Source organism: Urtica dioica, chromosome 9 (genome assembly GCF_054948205.1).
Source record: "Urtica dioica subsp. dioica isolate 48M chromosome 9, U.dioica_male_clone48M_v1_H2, whole genome shotgun sequence".
NCBI classification, from domain to species: Eukaryota; Viridiplantae; Streptophyta; class Magnoliopsida; order Rosales; family Urticaceae; genus Urtica; species Urtica dioica.
The window spans coordinates 20498660-20522618 of record NC_142764.1 but is presented as its reverse complement, the minus strand read 5'-3'; the positions used below and the strand labels follow the sequence as shown (position 1 = coordinate 20522618).

Below are 23959 nucleotides of genomic sequence, written 5' to 3'. Positions count from 1 at the left end.
ATCTGTGTGAAATATATGTCTTAAATTATTTTATTTTCAGCTTAATTTTTAATCCTTTCCTGTAATTTCTATATCAATACTATGCTACCTTAATTTTGTAAATACTACCAAGTACCAATAATTTTTTTATTACTCCGGCTACCATTAAATTTTATTCTACATCGGCCCTTGCTCATGGCCAATACGAATCACATATTTAGTTTTACAGCACTAGGTTTTATAATTATATTTTTCTCTTACAGTTTTAACCTAGCAATTCATGACTCCACTAAGTGACCTAGTTATTTAGACTATATATAAAGTGCAACAAACGTGATTCAAACACTTCAATATGTTGGGGACCAAGACTTTTAATTAAATGGCGAGACTAGAAAATGAAGAGGATAGACAAATTATCTGAATTTCGACTCAAAATATGTAGATACATTAGTTTAACAAGATACGATGGGTTGACTTGGGTCAATTTTGCCGATGGCTATATATTCAGTGGGCAAGAATCTTCATAAAAAAGAACCAAAATCTAAAACAACGGTCAACCTAAGAAATTGTGATGGAACTTCCCTCGTGCCTTAGTCTAAAGACGCTTTTTTTTTAATTATATCATGAATGTAACTTTCTTTATTCAAAGGCTGCTAATAAACAATACACATAATTTTGACTTGGAAGCGTTCCCAGAATGCTATTTTATTAAATTAAATTCTTATAATACCAATATTATGTTCCCAGGTAATTATATTTTAATATATATATATATATATATATATATATATATATATATATATATATATATATTTGGCAGTTGGCTTAAGAATGCTTGAAGCCATTACACCATACAAATATAAAATCTTAATTCATTACTCCGTTACATCATATAGATATTGAATATATGTTCATCAGTTCGGCATCAGCCTTATGTGAAACCGTTGAAAAAACGACACTGGAATATAAACCGTTTACATTATTGAGGCATATATAAGTTGGTCAGTGACCTAAAACTAGAGATTATCTAAATTTAAACGTTTGAGCTAGTCATTAAAAAATATTAGTCTAATTTGAATTATTTGTCAATTACTACACAAAAATGCCGACATATATATATATATATACATACCGTTTACATTGAGCCATATATAAGTTGGTCAGTGACCTAAAACTAGAGATTATCTAAATTTAAACGTTTGAGCTAGTCATTAAAAAATATTAGTCTAATTTGAATTATTTATCAATTACAACACAAAAATCCCGACATATATATATATATATATATTACAGATTTGAAATATTGTTACAATGAAAACACCGACTCCCGATGAAAATCTAAAAAAAATCATATAATAAAAAAAATCGATCTCCACTTCAAATCACGAGCAGTTTTACTATTTTTCTTCCTATTTCCATTCAGAGCCAGACCTGCTGTATCTTCTTTTACGTCTCTTTATGAACTACTAGAGATCTTTAATATCGATAGACAAACATAGTGAGTTTATTATCCTGTTCATACTATTATAAACCAGTTTGTAATTGTATGTACGAACTTTAAATATTACCCAATTTAACCACTATAAACTCATTTTTCAGTTCTTAAAATATCATAGATTCTCAAATATTTTGAAAATCAGTGGTTTCTGATTTTTATAGAGAATTTTGAAAATTTAGCGAATTTTAAATTTGAGAATATGAAGAGCTCAGAAGTTTAAAATCGGTATATAGCTTGCATTGATTCCTTATTTTTCAGTAATCATTGAAAAAATCGAGGGTATATCCGCCTTATTCAATACTTGTTTATAAGAGGTCATGGAAACTCGTTAAATATTAACTAAATTTTGGCTATATAGTAATTGTAAACCTTTCGCTTTTGAATAATAATAAAAACATCCACACAATGTGGATTCTCGTTCGCTGTGTCATCAATTTAGTTAAAATTTGTTTATAATACGATAAATATTGAAAACGCCCTTTCTACATACCTAAAATAGCTCGTTGTCTATTTTTTAACCCAAGCTTCTTAGCCGTTTATCATCCACACAATGTGGATTCTCGTTCGCTGTCAATTTCTAGTTAAAAACCACTCTTGATTTGTACTCGACCCCCCCACATGATGCATTATCACCACTTAATAATTTATTCTATTGCTATATACAAGGACAGAGCCAAAGAAGCTCATAGGAGGCAAATTTGAAAGGAAAAAAAAAGCTAATTTATAACTTTTCAGGATAAAAAATGGGTAAAAAATGCAACAAAAAAAAAAAATTAAGGGGGCTCCATCCCTGGCTATATACATATGCAAACATGACAATTTATTCGACTTGTTACCATCTACGTAGAAATCAAATTGTAAATTTGTATTTTGTACAACAAAAATAGATAGATAAATCGATGCATGCCTGTAAGTTATAACAAAAATGCACTTGATAAGTTTTAATCGGCCGGTTCATTAATTATTCTAATATATCCCAAATAAAACTTATGTTTATACCATTACTTATAATTTAATATAATTTAATCCGTTAATTCACAAAATCAGTGTTGTTTTTAGAGTATCAAATATAGTTGGTTGTTACCACCGCAACACTATATAAATACATTAAAATCTAGAAGTGAAATAATAATAAAATATGACCGGAGGTAGAAGCACTACTCAAATAAAATTTGTAAAGTCATGCTTTTTTTTTTTTTTTTGAAAGTGTTGTCAAGTCATGCTTGTGAGGTCGTGCTTAAGTGATATAAAATTCATTATTTTTAGATACATTACAAGCGACCCGACTGACTTATTCAAAATAAGCAGAAAGAAAATAACATATATATACTTTGTGATTTAGTGAAATGTCGAGTTTAACTTTTGATTTAAAAAAATGTTAAGTTCATACTTTTTGTTTAACAAAAATGATAAAATTATACTCTGACATAGAAACAGTGTCACAAATCTCCCTTTTATTGATATTAACTCTTGTATAAAAAACCGAATCAAATCCAAACCAGTATCCTAATTTTCAAATCGCAATTTTGAAATAAAAATAACCTTAAATTGAGATTAAATAATTAAAAATTCACATCTCCCAAGAGTTGACTTCATTCCATGTTCAAATTGCAACTCTAAATCCTGGATTCTCTGTTCGAATCTGTGATTTTGATGACTATCAACTGTCGATTTTAACTCATTTGTCTCTTTTTGTGTTCTTCACGATTAAAAAAATGTTGTTTATTTTTTAGTTTTTAAATAAATTACATATATGGTGTGACGGGATAAAGATAATTGGTGTTTACATATAAATATTAGAGTCAACGTCAATGAAAAATCAATAAAAAGAAGATTCGTGGCATTGTTGTCTATTCCAGAGTATATTTTCGTCATTTTAGTTAAATAGATGATATGAACTCGACATTTTGAAAACTAAAAGTTAAACTCGACATTTTGAAAACTAAAAGTTAAACTCGACATTTTACTAAAACACAATATATATATATATATATATATATATATATATATATATATATATGTCATTTTCGCTAAGTAGAACCAACATATAAAATTATAAACCTGAAAGTTGAAGTTGAGTCTTTATATCGTACCATTCCATGAACACACGCAGGGGCGGAGCTACATGGGGACCAGCGGGTGCACGGGTCCCCACTGGCTCGGGACAAAAAAAAATTAATAGGCTTAATTATAATTATTAAAAAAATTAAATAATGCATATTAATAAATAGAATAGGTACACTAATAATGTCACAAAGTTGTTGCAGCTCAAATGGTCAAGGCTTAAGGGAAATGTTGGCAGTGCCCCAAGTTTGAACCCCAAGTTGGATGAGAATTTGCATTTTATTTTTTTAAATACAAACAGCAGCGTTTTTAAGAGAAAAGTCCAAAAAAAATATTCATGAACAAGTCTTCTTTCATCTTCAATGTTAAAAAAAACTCCAAATAGTAATCATACACTTTTTTTTTTCTAGTTTCTCATTTCAACTCTTCTCCTTTCTTGTTTATCATTAATAAGGTAAATATAAGGCCAACCATACAATCATGATTTTCCAAAACTATATTGTTGATATGCGCTCAAGTGTAGAGTTTTCATATTTGAACGGGATTAGTCATCTTGCAAAAAAAAATGGTTGAAATGGGAAGAGATAAGGTGTATCATTTAGTCTACCGACTATTGACATTGGCATTGATTTTGCCGGTTGCGATGGCTGGCGTTGAAAGAGTGTTTTCTGGAATGCATCTCGTGAAGACCAAGTTACGCAATCGTATTGGAGATCAATGGTTGAACGACAGTTTAATTATTTATGTTGAGAAATAAATTTTTTATTGTATTGATAATGAAGTCATTATAGATCGTTTTGATAAATTAAAAACCCGTCGTGAAAATATGTAATATTTTTATCGAATTGGATATTTTTATTATATATTATGTATCTTTAATTTTGTTTAATTTTTTTTTGGTCCCCCCTGAATTCAATTCCTAGCTCCGCCACTGAACACACGAGATCTCATTGAGTGGATGAGATCAAGTTTGTTACCCTAATGACTCTACTTATGTGATCGCCTTTATTACAAAAATCTTTATGTCCCTTCAACACCTCTCTCTTGGAATGAATAATGGTCTAATTACGAGAATAAGTACTTCGAAGATATCCTCATAAGCATATATACGAGCTATTCATCAGAATGTGGTGTTTATAGAATTTATGTCTTACAAAGCAAGGCAGCAATTGTTAAGTGTGAATATAAGGAGTAACGTCCGTGATTTCGTAAATGCTTAAAAAAAATGCAAAATCTCTGCAACATGAGCGATGAATATCCCAATAAATCGCAGAAGGATCAACACCATATGCGATCAAAAGCTAACAACAATTAAGGATTTGCAAAAAAAAAAAAAAAAAAAAAAAAAAAAAGCTATCAGACGGATGTCTCAATCTCAACAACAATCAATTCTATTTTTGCTCATATTATTATCTGATAGAAACTACTACCGATAGATCAGCACTTATTCTCCGACTATAGCTCATATACATTTATTTACTCGCTAAAAATTGTGCGCATCATTTAAGATCTTTTAATTATTAAATGTTGTCGTCAGCTTTTTAATGGGAAAATTACGAAAAATAACCGAAATATTGAAAATACAATTTTTTTAAAAAAGTTTATGGATAGTATTGGAAATTAACCGAAATAAAATAAAGTGTTTCATTCTATTTTAACTGAAATTTTAGTATTATTCAGATCAGACTATTCCACATAATTTGTACTTGGAGTTTTGACTTTCGATAAAATCGGAATGGGGTTACGATAATTTGTACGCAAGGGAGAGAGAAAGTTTATTTATTTTACTTATTAATTTAATTTTTTTAGGAAGAGAACAAAGCTATGGTTGTTATATGACAAAGCAAAAAAATGTGATTCACATGGACATCAAATGTTTTCAGTGTTTTATTTATTTGTTTTTAGTTTTTGTAATCATAATGTTAGAAATTTTACAATATATTTTCGGGAATAAAGACAGATTATTATTATGAAGAAGAAAATAAATTAACAGAAAATTACAACTGATCAGATGAAGATGAACAATAATAAAATAATAAACCTTCACCGAAAGCAAGATAAAACAGAGAGGAAAATGTCGAGGACTGTTGGACAGTTTCCTTGAAGCTTTGTTGTCCTCTCACCGGTACTATAACACTTGAGCAAGGCTTCTCAGGATACAACGACAATCTCGACGAACTAAGGTACCACTGAGTACGTCGAACAACGAACTAGAACCGAAGCTAAACTATCACCAAATTCGGACAAAAGAAAGAAAGAAAAATTTCTCGGAACAAAAAGAGAGAGGGAACAGTAGGGAATTAGAAGGAAATATCACTTCAGGTGTTTTCAAATGAGAGAATGCAAAAGTGTCTACGTGAATGCATGGTAGCGTAGGCCCAACCCCAATCCGGAAATGAAATTGCAATAAAATGGATAAGGATTAGGCCCAAGCCCAATCCGATTCCGAGATCGAGACATTCCCGAAACCCGAGACCCGGGCCCGGGCCGGCCCGGCGGCGCGCGTGTGTGTGCGCGCGCGTGAGGGGCTAAGTTAACCCACCCACACTCTCCTCTCTTGCACTTGCTTATCCACTAAAAGATAGATGATAGTATTTATACACTACCACAACACGCATCCCAAAAACAATGTGAGACTCTTGCAATTCCACTTCCACAACACAACATGAATGTGTTTCTTTTAAGCCTACTTTGAGCATCAATTTCTCATTCATCTTAGGTCCGATTTTGGCAAACAAATATTCAATCTTATACCCCTCGTTACAAGGAATACGTAGCACTTCGAATTATTCAAATCCGATGAGTGGACCCCACTCAAATTGTTGCCACAAATTAGCCATTAACTTGGTATTAAATACCAACATTTTCCAACAATCCCCCACATGAATGAAATTGAGTAACGTCAATAAAAGGACACTACTCGGAAAGACATGGTGATAGATTCTACGGTCAATAACTGTATAGGATAGGTAGGCAGAGCTTTTGAACATTTCATCGGAAAGATATGTCATTTATTGACTACTCAGTAGACACGGTATCCTTGAACTGTTAGTCGTTTGTATATAAATGATAAACATATCTCCCATAGCTATTTTTCCTGACTACGGTTCAGTTCTCATGGTTATGTTTATTTCGGCCCTGAACATCTCCTGGTTCTGCAAGAGCATTTAGATAGTTAAGCCCAGTTAACTCTAATTTAAAGCGGCCCCACTTCACTCTCACATAGGTGATTCTTTCAAGAGTAATCTCTCATTACTCATTCTAATCATTAAAAGCGCTCCGCTTAACCTTATTCGATAGTCACAATCATAGGAACAGGACGAGGGGTTTCCCCCACAGTGACGTCACTTCGTCTCAACAATTAAGTCGTGTCATTGAACCAAAATCTTGGGATCTCCAGTCAGCGCATGGTTGGGTTTCCATTGTTTCAACATTAATTTTCATGGGCTTCAGTCTCATTCCCGTGGATGTCTTCTCTACTTGGTCTCTGTTTAACCATTTGGTTAATGGATCCGCAATATTCTCTTTGGACCTAGTCAATACTAATGACTCCTGATGAGAGAAGTTATCTAATGATGTTATGTCGTCGATGTATGTGTCTAGATTTACCATTATACATCACACTATGTGCCCTTCCAATCATTGATTGGTTATCACAATATAAACATATTGCCGGCACAGGTTTTGGCCAATCTGAAATATCCTCAACAAAGTTTCTTAGTCATTCAGCTTCTTCGCCGCATTTATCTAATGTAACAAATTCGGCTTCCATTGTGGATCGAGTTATTACCCCACTCAAATATATTGTAAAATTTATTCAAATCCGATGAGTGGACCTCACTCAAATTGTTACCACAAATCAGCTATTAACTTGGTATAAAATAAAGTGTTTCATTCTATTTTAACTGAAATTCTAGTATTATTCAGATCAGACTATTCCACATAATTTGTACTTGGAGTTTTGACTTTCGATAAAATCGGAATGGAGTTACGATAATTTGTACGCAAGGGAGAGAGAAAGTTTATTTATTTTACTTATTAATTTAATTTTTTTAGGAAGAGAACAAAGCTATGGTTGTTATATGACAAAGCAAAAAAATGTGATTCACATGGACATCAAATGTTTCAGTGTTTTATTTATTTGTTTTTATTTTTTGTATTCATACACTTCATTACGAGGTTGGTAACTTGAGTTACAAACTTACAATGCACTCTTAATAAATTTGAGAGTAAACACACATCAAAATTCTTATTTATCAGTCAGTTTATAATAAACAAGCGATTATACCAGCACGTTGCTGCATAAAACCTCACTTTATGGTTCAATATTAATATATATAATTTATATTTTTTTTCTAAAATAATGATACCGATATTTCATAAATCATATAAAAAAGAAAAAAATTGAAAAAAATCAAAATTAAAATTAACTTATATGTTAGATTATATCATAGATATAATAACAAAAATAAAGAATTATTTGTTGTCAAGCAAATACATAAAATTAAATTACATATATATTATTAAAAATTAAATTTATATATTTCAAACATAAACATATTTTAATGACTATAATACAAAATTTTCATCTGGAAAGTAATTATATATTCCAGCGATTATCATTGCATAAAATCTAAATACTCAATGGGTTATTACATTTGTTATGGAACTGTTTTACAAAAAATTCATTAAATATTTTTTTAATATGAGTTATATCTCAACATTTTTTTTTTCTCTTTTAAATCATTCAAGTTGGATGACACCTACCAACACTTTCTCAATATCAGCCAGCCACGTTGATTTTATATGTAAAATAAAATATTGTTTTAATTCAAAAGGGTTATATTGTAGATGAATTGATTCTTTAATGACATAAAGATTAGGGCGGTACAAAATCGAAACGAAAATCGGATAAAACCGATATCCAAACCGAACCGAAACCGAAATCTGGAGCCACGTCAGATAATCGAAATTCGGATTCGGATAACCGATCCGGTTTCAAAAACTGGACCGGATATCGGATTCGATTTTAGACAAATTTGGATATCGGTTATATAATCGAAATTTTTTTATTTAAAAAATTAAATTAAAAATAATCAAACATAGGTGTTTCACAACCACCTAGACCATGATTTTGAAAAAAAAAAAAAAAAAAAAAAAACTTCACAACATTTTTTACCTAACTTTTATGTTTTATTTTTTAGACTATGGATTATTATTTTAGAGTTTTATATGACTCGTTTTGTACTCGTATTTAAATCATTGTAATAATTTTAGAACTAGATATGTATTGTAAAAACTGGATAGCCGGTTTGTTTAAACCGGATATAAAACTGGATCTAAAATTTAAAGAATCGGATAACCGAATTTTGAAAAACGGATACTGGACCGGATATTGGATTTAAGAAACCGGATAACCGAATATTTGGATAACCGAATATTTGGATAAGGAATAATAATATGGACCCATTATCAAACTTAAAAACTTTACCTTATACAACATTAGGCTAACTACGGTTCCTTATTTGTCATCAAAATCGACATCACGAGAGAGAGAGAGAGAGAGAGAGAGAGAGAGAGAGAGAGAGAGAGAGAGAGAGAGAAGAAGAAGAAGAAGAAGAAGAAGAAGAAGAAGAAGAAGAAGAACCAAAATCGACCTCAACACCATCCCAAGATGAATGTTCAATTTTTTTTTCTTGAAAATCTAAGACGTAAATTTAGGGTATCACTCTCTTTTTTTTCTTCTTCACTGAACAAATTCTTGAACTTGCTTATGGACATTCCTGTTCTTCAAGGTCAGCTTTATACTATGTGTTGATATGATTTCATCGAAAAAAAATTATTTTCATTTTATCTTCTCCTATTAGGTTTTTTGTTAGCTTTCGATGTATTAAGAATGGCCGAGATTCACAACTCACGGGGTCCACAAATCAAGAACACCAGCTTCGATGTTCCAATGACGGCAAGGGATAAACCTATTTCACAAAGAAAACCTCGAAAAAGAGAATTTTTCATGAAAAAAAAAAAGAATCTTGAGATCTTCTTATTTGTGTTGGGGACGGTGATCCTTATCAAGTAATTGAAGATAGATGGAGCTTTGTAGTAATTCAGCAACTGATTTATGTGTTCAGTTGCTTTCAACATATAATTCTAAACTAATTTTTTAAGGTTATTTTAGTAACATAGCCAATTTCAAACATGATTTTGAGGATGTAGTCAACGTTTGGACTACAAAAAAGAATATATTGTGGAATAAATGAGATCAAGTTAATGTGTATTAAAGCTGAATTATTTGGCTGCGATCAAAACGCCACTATCATATAATGTTGGGGACTATTTGCGCCAAAATTACTTAATATTAATGCAAAAATATAATATATAACTTTGCAAAAATATAATAGGTAGCCGTGCAAAAATAATTACCCCATTTTCTTTTTTTTCTCAAGTACCGAAAGTTTCTCTTCTAACGTCTGATATTTACCTAGTGCAAAAATAACTACCCCATTTTCTCTTTCTTCCCAATTACCAAAAGTTTATATTCTAACGTCTGATATCGCGTGTAGAATAAACGAAAATTAATCCAAAAATTTGATATCGTAACTAATTGAATTATAAAAAAAGAAAAAAAAATATTATGGAATAAATATGTGTGTTAATGGTGGTATTATCATGGGTCACGGCTTAGAAATTTGCTTGTATCTTGACGTTTCTCAATAAATTTATTGGAACCAAAAAAAAAAAAAAAAATCAAACATGATGCGTTAGGATTGTCGAGTGATAACCTAATGTTGATGGTGGAATAAGATGCTAATTTAGTTAAACAATAGTGGGCATATTATTATGCATGATGGATATTTGGGGGTCTATATTGGCATTGGTGGTCTATGCGCATGCTTGTGTATATAACTTTGTTTATGGATACATGAAAAATTCACGAATGTTCGGGAAGAATCCCGGTATGAGGTATTTTTTACAATTAATTATATGAGTGGCATTGTTAATATAAATTTATTTATAGAAATATCTAGGGTTTGAAAAATTCACCAAAATTTTAAGAAAGTTCCGGAAGAATCAAGGGGATTGATAATTTTATTAGTGTATGAGATCTTTTTTTTAATCTATTAGAGTGGCATATAGACTGTTAATACTATTTGATTAAAAGGAAAAAATTATAATTTCACTTTGAGATAAATAATATATGAGTAGTAAACTCTTCTTCTTTTTTATGTATACAAATATTGTACCCACGCTGGAATATAACATACCATATGAGATTAATAGTTAAGAAGATTTAAAACATAAGTGTATATAGAATAGTGTACCATTTTTTTAATTTCACTTAATTTGTGGCATGCAAAAAAAACTTTAATTAAAGTTTAAAAAATAAGAATATCTTAACAAATATATATTTAAACTATATGGAGAGTTCAGAATTGTAACACATTTCTAAAACGTGAGAATTGAAATTTAAAAAATTTAAACATAAATATTAAAATAATCTACTGCTGTTTATTTACCTATGCTGGTTGTTCAATATATATTCTAAAACATAATAGTTTATATTATTTATCCATGAGAGCAAAACATTTATATTACATATGGCAAATTGACAATTATATGTAGGGATTATTCCTAAACTATGACCTTCACAATAGTTTTGGACCAAAATCTAATATCTCTAATTTAATCCAAAAACATGACTTGCTTTTTTACACAATTACGTTTTTATCTTTTTATTTCTTTCAATTTTTTCTCATTGCTTTTTTTATCCTTTATTTCTTTTCTTCTTCTGCGTTTCTTTTCTTCTTCTTCTTCGTCCAAAATCTCACTCTCTCTCTCTCTCTCTCTCTCTCTCTCTCTCTCTCTCTCTCTCTCTCTCTCTCTCTTGCGTCCAAAAGAAGAAGAACTCCGTCGAGGCTTGTTGGGCTTGTGAATTCGAGGTCCACCTCAAATCCTTCATCAATAAGTAAAGACTTTGCGTTTCTCTCTCCTCCTTATCTTCTTCTTCTTCTTCTCCTCTTCTCCACGCGCGCGACTCCACCTGCAAGAAACACAAGGGAAAAAAAAACAACAACCAACGAGAAAAGCTTAAGCAAATCTCCATCTCGTCTTCCCTCTCGGCCGCTCCTTCTCCTTCCTTCTCCTGCGCGAGCACCGAGCGCCGAGCCGACTGCGCGCGCGCCTCCGCCGATTGCACGACCAGCCGCCGCCGCGATCTCCCTCTCTCTCGTCTGTTCTCTCTCTTCCCGAGCTTTGCCAGACCTGTGCGCGCGCCTCTGACCCGAGTCCCGACGAGCTCCGAGTTATCGCGCGACTTCAGACCACCGAACCCTCCTGTGCGCGCGCTCCGACCGAGAACAGCAGACGTCGCGAGCCATCGAGCACCAGACCGGGACAAGAACGCCGTGGAAAGAAAACCGAGTTTCATTGTTCTTCGTCTCTTTCATCAAGGTAAGGAATTAGATACTAGGGTTTATAAATTGAGGATTTGACGATTCTGTGAATTATTGATGTTGTTGGTGTGATTCGGTGCTTGAATTTGTGTTCGAGACTAGTTGTGTTTTGATTTTTGGATGTGTTTTGGACTTGGCCGTGAGACTTGACCGTGTATGCTGTTTTTTTTTTTGCCGTGTGTAACTGAGTTGTTATGGATTTTGTTTGGTCTTCGTTTGAGTTTTGTTCTCGAGGGTATAGGCTAGATTAGGGCGGGCTACGCAGAGCCCACAGCGGCGGTTCGGGTCGACGAGGACACGGCCCGAGACATGACGGAGCTGCCGCACGAGAGTCGGCGAGGCGAGGCCGGGTAGAATCGAGAGAACGTCGGGTGGATAACTGCGCCCAAATGTGTGTTTATACAATACTGTTGATTCCCAATTTTGATAACATGTGTTTGGTGTTGCCGGGGTTGACAGTAGCTGGTTTATTGACATTGATGTTAATAAACTAGACGTCTAGTTTATTGACATTGATGTCTATAAACCGTCTAGTTTATTGACATTGATGTCAATAAACCATCTGTTTTATTAGCATGTTCTGTTTGAAATTCTAAACATGAGCATGTTCTTTTTTTTTTATTTATATTAATGTCAATAAACATTGGAACTTATTGGTATTGATTTCAGTAAAATGTCACAGTGAGTTATTGAAAAATAATTAATTCCTGTTCTTTTTTATTTATATTAATGTCAATAAACATTGGAACTTATTTGTATTAATGTCAATAAAAAAGTCACAGTGAGTTATTGAAAAATAATTAATTCATGTTCGTTTTTATTTATATTAATGTCAATAAACATTGGAACTTATTTGTATTAATGTCAATAAAAAGTCACAGTGAGTTATTGAAAAATAATTAATTCTTGTTCTTTTTTTATTTATTTATATTAATGTCAATAAACATTGGAACTTATTTGTATTAATGTCAATAAAAAGTCACAGTGAGTTATTGAGGGTATTTTTGTACTTAAAGAAAATAGATAGTCATAGTTTAGGATTAAATTGAACTTATTTGATTTTGGTCCAAAATCATTGTGGAGGTCATAGAATAGGAATAATCCCTTATATGTATGGTTTCCAAACCCATGTTTTAGAACAAATAATTCAAAGCCCAACAATAGTTATCGTGGTCGTGGCCCAGCCACACACCTTCACCTTGAAAAAAAAAATGAGATCCCTGTCATAAGACCATATTAATTTTCGAGTATTAGATTGCATAGTATCATACGGTGTAGTAGATCCGACTTTTGAGTCTATAAATAAAAGGAAAAATGGTATGAAATAGCCAATTCAAACTATAACTTTTGCAAAATAGCCATAGTTTCATTAGGTATAGCAAAATAGCCAATTGAAAGTACTACGACTTTTAATCCTGTCTCGATTAATTTTAATCCAGCCATCATAAACTTTACATTCTGTCTTTATAGTTCGTTGGGATTAAATTTAATCCAACCTAGATTAATCTTACTTTGACTAGTTTGCTTATAGTTGACAAACTTTGGCTATTTTGCAAAAGCTTAAGTTCTATTTGGCTAAAAACAGGCAGTTACATATTTTTTTTAGGATGGGGTAGTTAAATATCCAATTTAAAGTTATAAATTTGTAAAATAGCCAAGATTTTATCTTAATTTAGTGAAATAGCCAAAATGTACAATCATCTGGTTTCCATTTTTTTACCCTAAGATTAATTTTTTTGAAAGCGATAAATTGCTTATAATAATCGTAAAAAATTTTAATCTTAGTTGTCAAAAAAATTTTGAAAATGTAAATTTGGCTACTTTGCTGAAAAGTTGAAACTTTGGCTATTTTGCTAATCAATAAGTTTCAAATGGTTATTTTGTACAATTTTTCCTTTTTTTTAATCTTTTTCTTCCTCTGTCATTTTGTCATTTGTCTGTTCTCATTCTCTATTTTTTTCAGGCCATCCGTCGTGTGACAAAATAGATTCTCCATTACCGATGATCCCGCCGTTGATTGTAATTTTTTAGAGTTTAAAGGAAATGGGTAAATTGTTTTGGCTCATTCTTTTTTGTCATTTTTTTTGTCTGTGCATTATTAAGAAAAAGAATGATATGAGAGAGACATATTTTCGGATTTATTATTTGAGGAGAGTGAAAAAAATGAGGGATTAATGGTTTGAACGTCTTTGGAAGGAGATGAGGTAGAATTATTTCAGAGATGAAGTACTATATACTTGAACTTTTTATATCAAAATTCTAAAATATTTATATCAACTCCAACATTCATTTCTAAAATAGCATATTGAGAATATTGCCAACAAAATTAAATCAAAGCCTTAATGATATATATCGATATTTTTTGCCGAATGATTTTTTTTTTTGGGGTAATTTGCCTTGTTATTATTTTTTAATAAAAACTATATAGGAGAGAGAGAGAGAGAGAGAGAGAGAGAGAGAGAGAGAGAGAGAGAGAGAGAGAGAGAGAGAGAAGAAGAAGAAGAAGAAGAAGAAGAAGAAGAAGAAGATGATGATGAAGAAGTTGGTTGACATGGGAAGTGTTCAAATTTGGCTTAACTATAATGTCTATGACGTGGGAAGCACAAGTTTGGTATATAATGTTTTCGTGACAAGGTATCATATATGTTGTAAAATTTGAAATATATATATATATATATATATATATATATATATATATATATATATATATATATATATATGGAATCGTTGTTTGTGGCATTGTCAATGGTTATAGACACGATTCTATCACGTAAATGTCACTCGTCCATTATTTCTTATAGGATTCATAAGATGTTATCAGGGATGTGACTATATACCCTCTATTTTCTAAAAAGACGCTACACTAAACTACCCGACAGGAAGGACTTTCATTTTGTCTTTTTCTTCTAAAAAAAAATTTATAATGTCTCTACGTAGTGTTCTTCTAGACATGATATGAATACCAAGAATACAATAATGCATGAATCTAATAAAACCACCGGATTCTACATGACTAAATGAGTGATCGGTAAAAATGACATATTGTCCAAGTACTTATTTTTTAACTCGGTCATGTGTACTTACTTGATATGAAAAAGACTCGACCGGCATGCGCACTTTGTAGTGGTGTATTAACAAGGAAGTCTCTTGCTTGGTGTTGTCAGCACTCAAGATCTTGCCACACTTATTACATTGAACTTGTTTGTTCTCCCCTTAGCCAATTTTCGTAAAGTATTACCACATCTTGGATCGAAATTTTCTTCTTTTGTTTGGTCTTGGTTGTTGGGGATTTGGGACCACATTTGGAGGTCGTGGGTGTAGTACTTTATCAAAAGAAAAAGAAAAAAGAGACTGTCATGTGTATGTTGTGGAATTAGTCTCTGCTTTTGTAGTGGAGTAATTAGTCAAGCAAAATAATAGGGAGTTAGTTTTCTAATGGGTACGTGTTTTATTAGTGGTATGTATTAGTGGTTAGTAAATCGTGGGTAGTTATTCATAGAATAGTGAATAATGGGTAGTTAATTTAGATAAAAGTTTTTATTGCTCTATACATCGCTGATTGCTATTTGTTTTTAATCACCACCACGGAGAATGTGTCATTTGTAACGTATTACAAGGTGTAATCAATTAATTTTCAGCCTTGTTTTAATTTATTTTTTATCGAAATACATTTTTCTATATGGTGTATTGTGTTGAGTTAGGGATCATATCCAATAGTGGGCCATGTGTGATGGAGGTGGTGAGCCGTGTGTTAGAGACGTGGGTCGTCGTCGTCGTTCCCTTGTTGTTTGGTTTATAATCAATGAATTGCTCTTGATATACTAGAGGTCTTGATATTGAGGTTGTGGTTGTGTTTTGTTAGTATATTTGTGGTTGTGTGTTGTTAGTATATTGTTGTGATGGGTTATATGGAGGTTGTTATGCATAATAAGGGATATTGTTGAGCAACTAAAAGAGATATTAGAACACTTGTACATTGACCTCGCTGTGAATAAGCTACATAATATAAATTAGAAGTATATTGTAGAGAGCTTATGTTTGTTTGGGAGAGAGTTTGAATGTTTGATGTTGGGAAGAATAAAAGGGATATGGTCCCTAAAAGTTTCTAATGCGTTACACCATCCAAAGTGTTTCTTGAACCCATTTAGTCCTCCCATTGGGTATCACCAAGATACGCTCTTCAGCCCACTTCCAATCAAAATAGCCCAAAACCATATGCCTTACAGTCTGACTCTGACCCCAACATTATTCTGTTTGGTCTATTCAAAGCTTTTCTAAAGTTATGTTTTAGTGAAACCAGTGGAGTGGTCATACCATTATTTTTATTTTTTTGTTCTGTAAAACGAATATCAATATATGCAGAGAAGAAAACGTTTAGTGAAAGACAAATCCTTTTACTTTATACCATCAATCAAACCAAATACTGATGAATCATCAGCACGAGGCAAACACTAGACCAAAAAATTTCGATACGCTATCAGACTTGCATTATACATATATATATCCCAGAAACTCTATTATTACCATATACAAATTAATAGTAGCCTAGCCTAGCTAAGTATACTAGATGGAGACGCTATTGGGCACTCCTCTGCACGTGACGCCGGGCTCGGAACTGGGCGCGAGCAGCTCGTAAGGCAAGACCCCGGCGCCGCAGCGGTTCTTGAGGCCGGGGTCGGCGTTCCTGCGGTCGATCTCCTTCTCGATCCGACCCACCTCGGCGGAGAAGGCGTAGAAGGCCTCGACGAGGTCGGCGTCCCCGGTCCAGGTGTCGGGCTGGGGTCGCTCCCCGAGGTACTCCTCGTCCGGCGAGTGCGTCGACAGCGTGTCCACCACCGCCATGAACTTGGTGGCCTGAAGCACGCTGGGGATCGCCGAGAGGAAGTACCGCTGCGGGTCCGCCACGAAGCTGTCGTGCTCCGGGTCCCCTTCCTGGGGCATCAGCCGCCTCATCAGCGGCGGCCGGTTCGGGACGTACCCTCCGTAAGGGTACTGCCCGAAGTTGAGCGCCGCGTGCTGCGCCGACGCCAGCCATATCAGCGTCGCGAGGATCGAGGCCAGGCTGTCGGGGCAGTCCAGCGCGGGCCACCACGCGGCGTCGCTGACGTCGCTGTGGCCCACTTTCACGGACTCGGCGTACCAGCTCTGAAGCTCGACGTCGTTGCAGACGCGGCTCGCAGTCGGGTAGTAGTGGCTTACGTAGGCGTCGACCCAGTCTTGGATTGCTTTCCAGATCATGAGGCCGTCGTTGGCGTACGGGTAGTCGTCGATCAAGAGCCTGATCCCGTGGGGCTGCGTCGGGTCGGGGACGGCGACTCCCCGGCGGATCAGGTCCGCGGGCAAGGCCTCCTGGTCGAAGCGCCAGGAGTTTTTGTAGGCCGCGGCGCTGATGTCCATGCAGAAGCGGCCGGGGGTGAAGCAGGACTCGATGACGCCGTCGGCGCTGATGAGGGTCTGGCGGGCGAGGCCGTTGATCTCGAGGGTGTAGCGCATGTGGGGCTCGAGGAGCTTGTAGATCGGGTGCATCGCGCTGAGCTGGCGGTGGGCCGAGAGGATGAAGGGCTCCATGCACGCGTGGGTGCGTAGCCAGTGGTTGACCAGCTGGTGGACCCCGGCGTCGTTGGAGCACACGTGGGCCTTCGCCAGCTGCCACATCCAGTTCGTCGTCGCGTCCACCGGCGGCGTCACCACTCTCTTGTTGGGCCTCGAGCTCGGCCCGCCTCGTGGCAGGCTCAGCTCGATGGCCACCGGCTTCAGAGTCCCCTGCGCCGTCAGGAAATACACCGTTCGGGTCGCGTACGCTTTCCGACCGTCCAACGCGTTGATCTTGTCCAAGAACGGGATGTAAATGTCATGGTAATCCACCGTAAATAGTCTATTCTCCGCCAGAGCCTGAAACAAGAGTTTATAAAGGTCATAAGTTACTCGTCATATCATCAAATAGTTTTGAGACTTCATGATACTTTCACATGAATAATATAAACTAGTACCTGTTGTACAGTCATGCCATTGATTTGCCCGAGAATGTGCTCCTCTCTCAGCGCGGACTCTTGAGGGCCGTAGAGTTCCGGGTCAAGCTTGCTCACCGGAGGAAAAACCTCCATCCTCTCGATGCTGACCGGATTAATCCCGGCGATGGCTTGCCTTGCGAACTCGTCGTCTCTAAGCCAAGCGAACTTGTCCTTGGAGATGATCTTGGGGGTGTCGTACTTGAAGACCCCGGGATTCTCGAGGATCTTGGCGGGGAGCTTCTTGAGGATGTCGTCCTGGACCCCGAGCTGGTGAAGAAGGCCGTCGCTGTAGAGGCTGTCGATGTCGGCGAATCCGTGGAACTCGTGATTCTCTGACGAAATGCTCGCCTTCAGCGACGGAATCAAATTGTGCAGCACCGCCTTGAGCCTCCCGAATGAGAACGCGTCCCGTTTCTGCTCCTCGAACTGCTCGTCCCTCGGCACGTACATCGGAAACGGCTTCTCCACTCTGCTCTCACACCTCACATCTATATATATATATATATAAAAAGTCAAAGTCAACTCTCTTTCGTTGTCATTAATCAGTAGTACTAATATTGATTAAGAGAATTCGTGTATTGGCTTTATTACCTGATTCGGTGGGGACACGGCCGGTTCGGCAGCGCCGAGGGTACGGCCTCTCGGGGCCGCCGAGGATTGGGCGGGAAAATTCGAAGCCTTTGTCGGGGTTTCCCAAGTCGTTGTACACGTCGTAGTCGTATACTCTGTCGGTTAATTTTCTGACTCCTTTCCCGTCTCCACGTAGACACGTCAGCTCTTCCTCTCTCAACGCTCTCAGTCCAGCTGGAGTTTCGTTTGGTAAATATGGCTGTCCCAAAAGAAATACACGAAATCGTCAGTACTGTTGTGTTGTGTTGTGGTGGAAACTAAAAAACGACAAAATGAGAGTATGTAATATTTATTGGTGTGGACCTTGAACTTAGAAAGTGCATTCTTTTTTGTTCTTTTTAAATTATTGCTTAGGGAGTGGGAATATCTAGCTTGTTTGTTTTTCTTTTCTCCTTCTTATTGTTGTAAACTAAATGATTGATATTAAATGGTCAATAATTTTAAAAAATTAAGTTTCAATTAACTTGAACTCGAGTTCAACAACAATGTTATTATCATAAAAACAAATACATTATTAACCTTGATTAAAATTCAAAACAATTCGATTAAACTTAGACTACCGACAAATTTCGTGTCGTTTTTTGCCTTTATAAATGGTGGTGTTGCAATTATTGAAGAATCTCGAAAAGGCTTGCCACGCTAGCTAGCACAACAAAAAGTCCACGTTTTATTTTTTATTCGACTTTTTTCTTTATCATCATTTCACTCGGAATATAAAACACCGTCCGATTGAAAGAAAAATCTGCTTTTCAATTGACGGCATATCATATCTTCATATATTTTTGTACCCCCTCACTGTATACAATAAGAAACGTGGACTACGCTAGCATGAAAGCATTACTAATCATTTTTCGACGCTTAAATTAGTCAATAACGCTAACATGAAGTATTCAATTTCTATTCCGTTTCGTTCTTCGATTGACAGAGGACCTTTCACTCTATTTCAAAACGTGGACCAGCACCAATGTTTGACCACAACAACAACAACAAAAACAGAGCAAAAAAAAAAAAAAACGATGATTGATGATCTAACCTTATTAGAGAAGAAGATTCTATAGCCAGGATTGTCTTTGGTGGATTGAACCCAGGAATTGCAGGGAAAATGCACGGGACCGCAGGGAAAACCCTCGACCGTTATGGCCTCGAGAAAAAACTCCTTTTGGTGCTTGTTCGTCACCGTGATCGCTCCTGGGACTCCGAAACTCGAGTCCACCACGAAATCCGCCGTGTAGTTGACCCTCTCGGCTTTCACGCTCGCTTTCTTTGACCAGTCTCTAAGCACGCCAACTTTGCTCTTCTTCGGATTCTTCGTTTCTGTTTCACAAGCCACGAAATTAGTCTCTTTAAAAAACAGTAATAAAATAAGAGAGACAGAGAGAGAGAGAGGCTTACTTGGGTCTAATTCAGTGCTGACGAGTTCCAAAGCGACATTCCTTCCGATCTTATCGGCGAGAACGTCGATGTGCTTTGCAAGAGTTTCCTTCAAGTCCTCTTTGATCTTGTTCCTCACGGTCAACACAGCTCTGACCGTGAAGTTGGAAGGCTTGGTCTGGACTTCAGAGGGAAGAGAAACAGAGGAAGAAGAAGAGGAATGCGTGGGAAATGACTTTCTGAGTATGTCCTCGCTAATGGCAGCCACAGGGCGCGTGAGAGATTTCCTCAACTTCTTCTCCTTCGGAACCACACAAGGGCTCACCAAAAACTGCCTCTTGTTGTGGCAAAAACTGCTGCGATTAAGATTAAACAGCTTCGATGAACCCATCTCCATCGCTGAACCGCCCATGATCTCTTTTGCGAATGCCATGATATATCGTTGATGCTCTTTCTCTTTTTGTTGTTGATGATGATGATACGGTGTTAGTTTGTGAAACACAGTTCAGGTGTTCTCGTTTTTTTGTTTGAGAGAGAGAGAGCGAGAGAGATATGGAGAGAGGGAGAGAAGTCAGCTGTTTATTGTAACTATTTATCAAGGCAGTGCAAGTATATATAGGAATGAAGTGGTATTGTAAGAACTCTCTCTCTCTCTCTCTCTCTCTCTCTCTCTCTCTCTCTCTCTCTCTCTCCACACCGTCCACACGTTTTTCAATACTTGAGAGATTGTGACACTTGTTTAGTTGTGTATCAAAATTCGTAATATATGTGTACTAATTTTTTTTGAAATAATTAAAAATATTAACAACTTTTTAGTTGGTAGGTTAATTATTATTTTTTAAAAATTACTGAAGAAAAATTAACAAAAAAATTTGACTAATTTTTTCAAACACAAAGTTTCTGACCAGTTTGTATTTCTCTCTATAAGATAATTCAGAATGCGTTTTTCGTTTTTGTAGCCCAAAAAGGTGTCGAGTCAAACCGAGTTTCACGGTCAGGGAAAGTAAAGGACGCGTAAGCGGAAAGGATATAGAAAGTGGAATTTTAATTAAATTGAAATATCCTTTCAAAAATAAATTAAATAGAAATAAATAAATACAAATGCAATCAATGCATGTGAGATAAGAAATAGCGACAGACATGAATCTCCTTGGTCTAAAACACTAGATTGGCATACATGGTTTCACACATATAGGGTACGTTTTGCTTTGTAGTTTGTATTGAACGTATTTCTATTCATGTCTATACGTTGAATATTCACCAAATCTTACTGCATTTGAAGTTGAAATATATATCACGTTTGCCATTTACCTTTTTACATTTCTAGCGAAAGAATCTTTCTCAGAATCATATAAATAGGTAAATAAACATCATACACGGTATTTAGGGTTAATAAATTCAAAGGATTTATTTATTTGGATGACGTACATCTATGTGAATATTTCGGTTATATTAAGCAAACAATTTTCATGCTTATCTCGTATAAGAAATAAAACGGTTTGACTGGTATGAAAGAACCGCATAACTTATTATTTTTATTTTGAATAAAAAAAATGTATGAAAGTACCATGTATAAAGGAATATATAACTTGTAGTCGTACCCCCTAAATATAGAGGATGATAATTATACCTTTAAGATTATCCATACAATTTAATCATAAATTTGAGCATATCATAAATTACGGATAAGTATGCTTTAAATTCTATTCATTTATTGGAGGGAGTAGTTTGATTAGAGATGCATATAATATTACCTAATGTGCAAATAATCTTTATCTTAAATTTATGGGCCACAAAATTGAGTTTTTAACAAAGGTCCACTACGTATACAATCATATTTACATTTTCAATAATAATTAACGTTTCGTAAATTTTAGATAAATAACCACATCCATTTATTTACGCACATAAAATGACTACCATACCCTACTAGATTCCATCTATTTTTTTTTAAGATTTAAAATTAAATAAAATTTATTATGCGTATTCAATAGTAATTGTGATAAGCGTGGAAACAAAATCCACCATACACGTTATCATATTTTTTTCCCCTAATTTAAATAATCAGTTGACTATTCATTTATTATCTTAATTTAGGATTATTTTATTTTTCATATAATTATTTAAAACGATTTTATAACATTCGGAGACAATTTCACGTTGCATATGAACAACTATTTATGGTTATTGATTTTTATTATTGTATATTAACGACTATTTACATTTATTAACTTGTAATTTACGAAGATTTTTGCAGTTAATATTTGAATATGTTGACTATTTATGATATATTGATTTATTCATTGCAAAATAAACAAATATTAACACTATTATGTACAACTATGTACATATATTTATAAATATTTACAGGCAACGCAAAACTCTCTAGAGAGACTCAATGAGCCTATGTCGGGAAGACCGTAACCGATCTCCGTCGTTCCTTTCCTTAATGGGTCTATGCCGGGAAGATCGTAACTGATCTCGACCTCGTCAGATCCCGCATTCCTCGCCCTCATTCTCAGCCTCGTCGGATCTCGCAGTACTCAGATCTAGACGATGCTTCAAAGAATCTCTCTCCTCGCTTCGTAGTCATACTCAGATCGACGAATGTTGTTCCAATACTTCTTGTTGACGATTCCCTCCTTATCATACCAGACAACCTGTTGCGATGACTCCGAAAGCGATCACAACCTTTTTGCTGAGCTCATTCCGCCAGAAGATTCATGTGCATTGCCTTCATCGACGGCAATGTCCCTGTGAGTGACAATGCTTACGTCGGAAGGACTCGGAGTAGGAGTCGGAGTTCGAAGCCGCCGAATTCTCGTCTGTATGCGGTGAGTCCGGCATCGGAGACGATCCTGGAGCCTGAGGCGGAGGAGATTCAGTCTCCGACAGCGGAGACGGCGGGGAAGAGTTAGGAGCATCAGCGATTTTCATTGGAGGCATTGCCGGCGCTGAATCCGAAGATTTCTTGTCGGATTTCGACACCGTACTTGGCAGAGAGTTCAAAGGTGGATCGGCGAAGGAAGCAAGTCCTAGTATGGCGCGAAAAGAAACACCGAGAGATGGAAGCCGTTGAATCACGTTACCATTGTTGAACTCCAAGAAATTCAGGTGGGAAATGCATATATGAATTTCTCTCTCAACTTCAGTGTAAGAAAGGTAGTTCTAGGGAGTGTGGAAAATGGAAAGATCTGAAAGGTCATGCACGTTAAAGAGTGGAATTCGTGTTAAGGAATTGTGTTTTGTGATTATTCAAATTTTGAATGAAAATTTTCAATTTCAAATGAGGGGCAAATTAGGAATGCATAAAAATATCTGATAAGACCACGTCATCTTTATGGCTATTTACCTAAGATTTACGAAACGTTGGCTATATAGCAATCTCAAACATTTTAGTTGGTTAGTTACCTGATTTTTTCTGTTTTATTAATAATAACGGGTTACATGCAAAATAAAGTTATTCTTCTCTTGAAAGGAATTATTAATGGAATTGCATAATAATTGCTCTAATACTGTTTGGTTTATACACTTATATATTCATTCATTTAAAATTTAGCATTCACATATTCATTTATAGAATTACTACTAACAGTGGTCCTGAATCGTAACGTTCAATATTTTTGTCGTCAAAATAAAAGGATATATATGTATATATAGGTGTATCGAATAAAAAATATTAAGTATTTATGTATCGATGTCAAACAGATCAATTTTGATTTTCATATTATAAATTGGTGCCCAGATCGTACTTTTGTTGTAGATGGTCTGATCTAATTTGCACTCCTCTTGAATTCTCGAACGCTTCTTTAATTTTCTCGCATTTGATCAAGACAATCGTAAATTTGAAACAAAGAACACAATAAATTTTTTAACGAGGTATGGTTTAACCGTATTCTCTTATGAATTCCTCAATTGAAAGTTTGACTTGCACCAGCTACTCCTTTACGATT

General features: G+C 35.3%; 1 protein-coding gene across 1 annotated transcript; it reads right to left on the bottom strand.

The window, feature by feature from the left end:
* Positions 1-16367: 16367 nt before the first annotated feature.
* Positions 16368-20607, bottom strand: LOC149385665 (linoleate 13S-lipoxygenase 3-1, chloroplastic-like). Its single transcript, XM_089625494.1, has 5 exons — positions 20028-20607; positions 19669-19949; positions 18597-18834; positions 17985-18493; positions 16368-17886 (listed from the first exon to the last, which is right to left on the bottom strand). Exons 1-5 carry the CDS (start codon positions 20437-20439, stop codon positions 16558-16560), a joined length of 2769 nt encoding a protein of 922 aa, XP_089481620.1. The 5' UTR covers positions 20440-20607; the 3' UTR covers positions 16368-16557.
* Positions 20608-23959: the final 3352 nt, after the last annotated feature.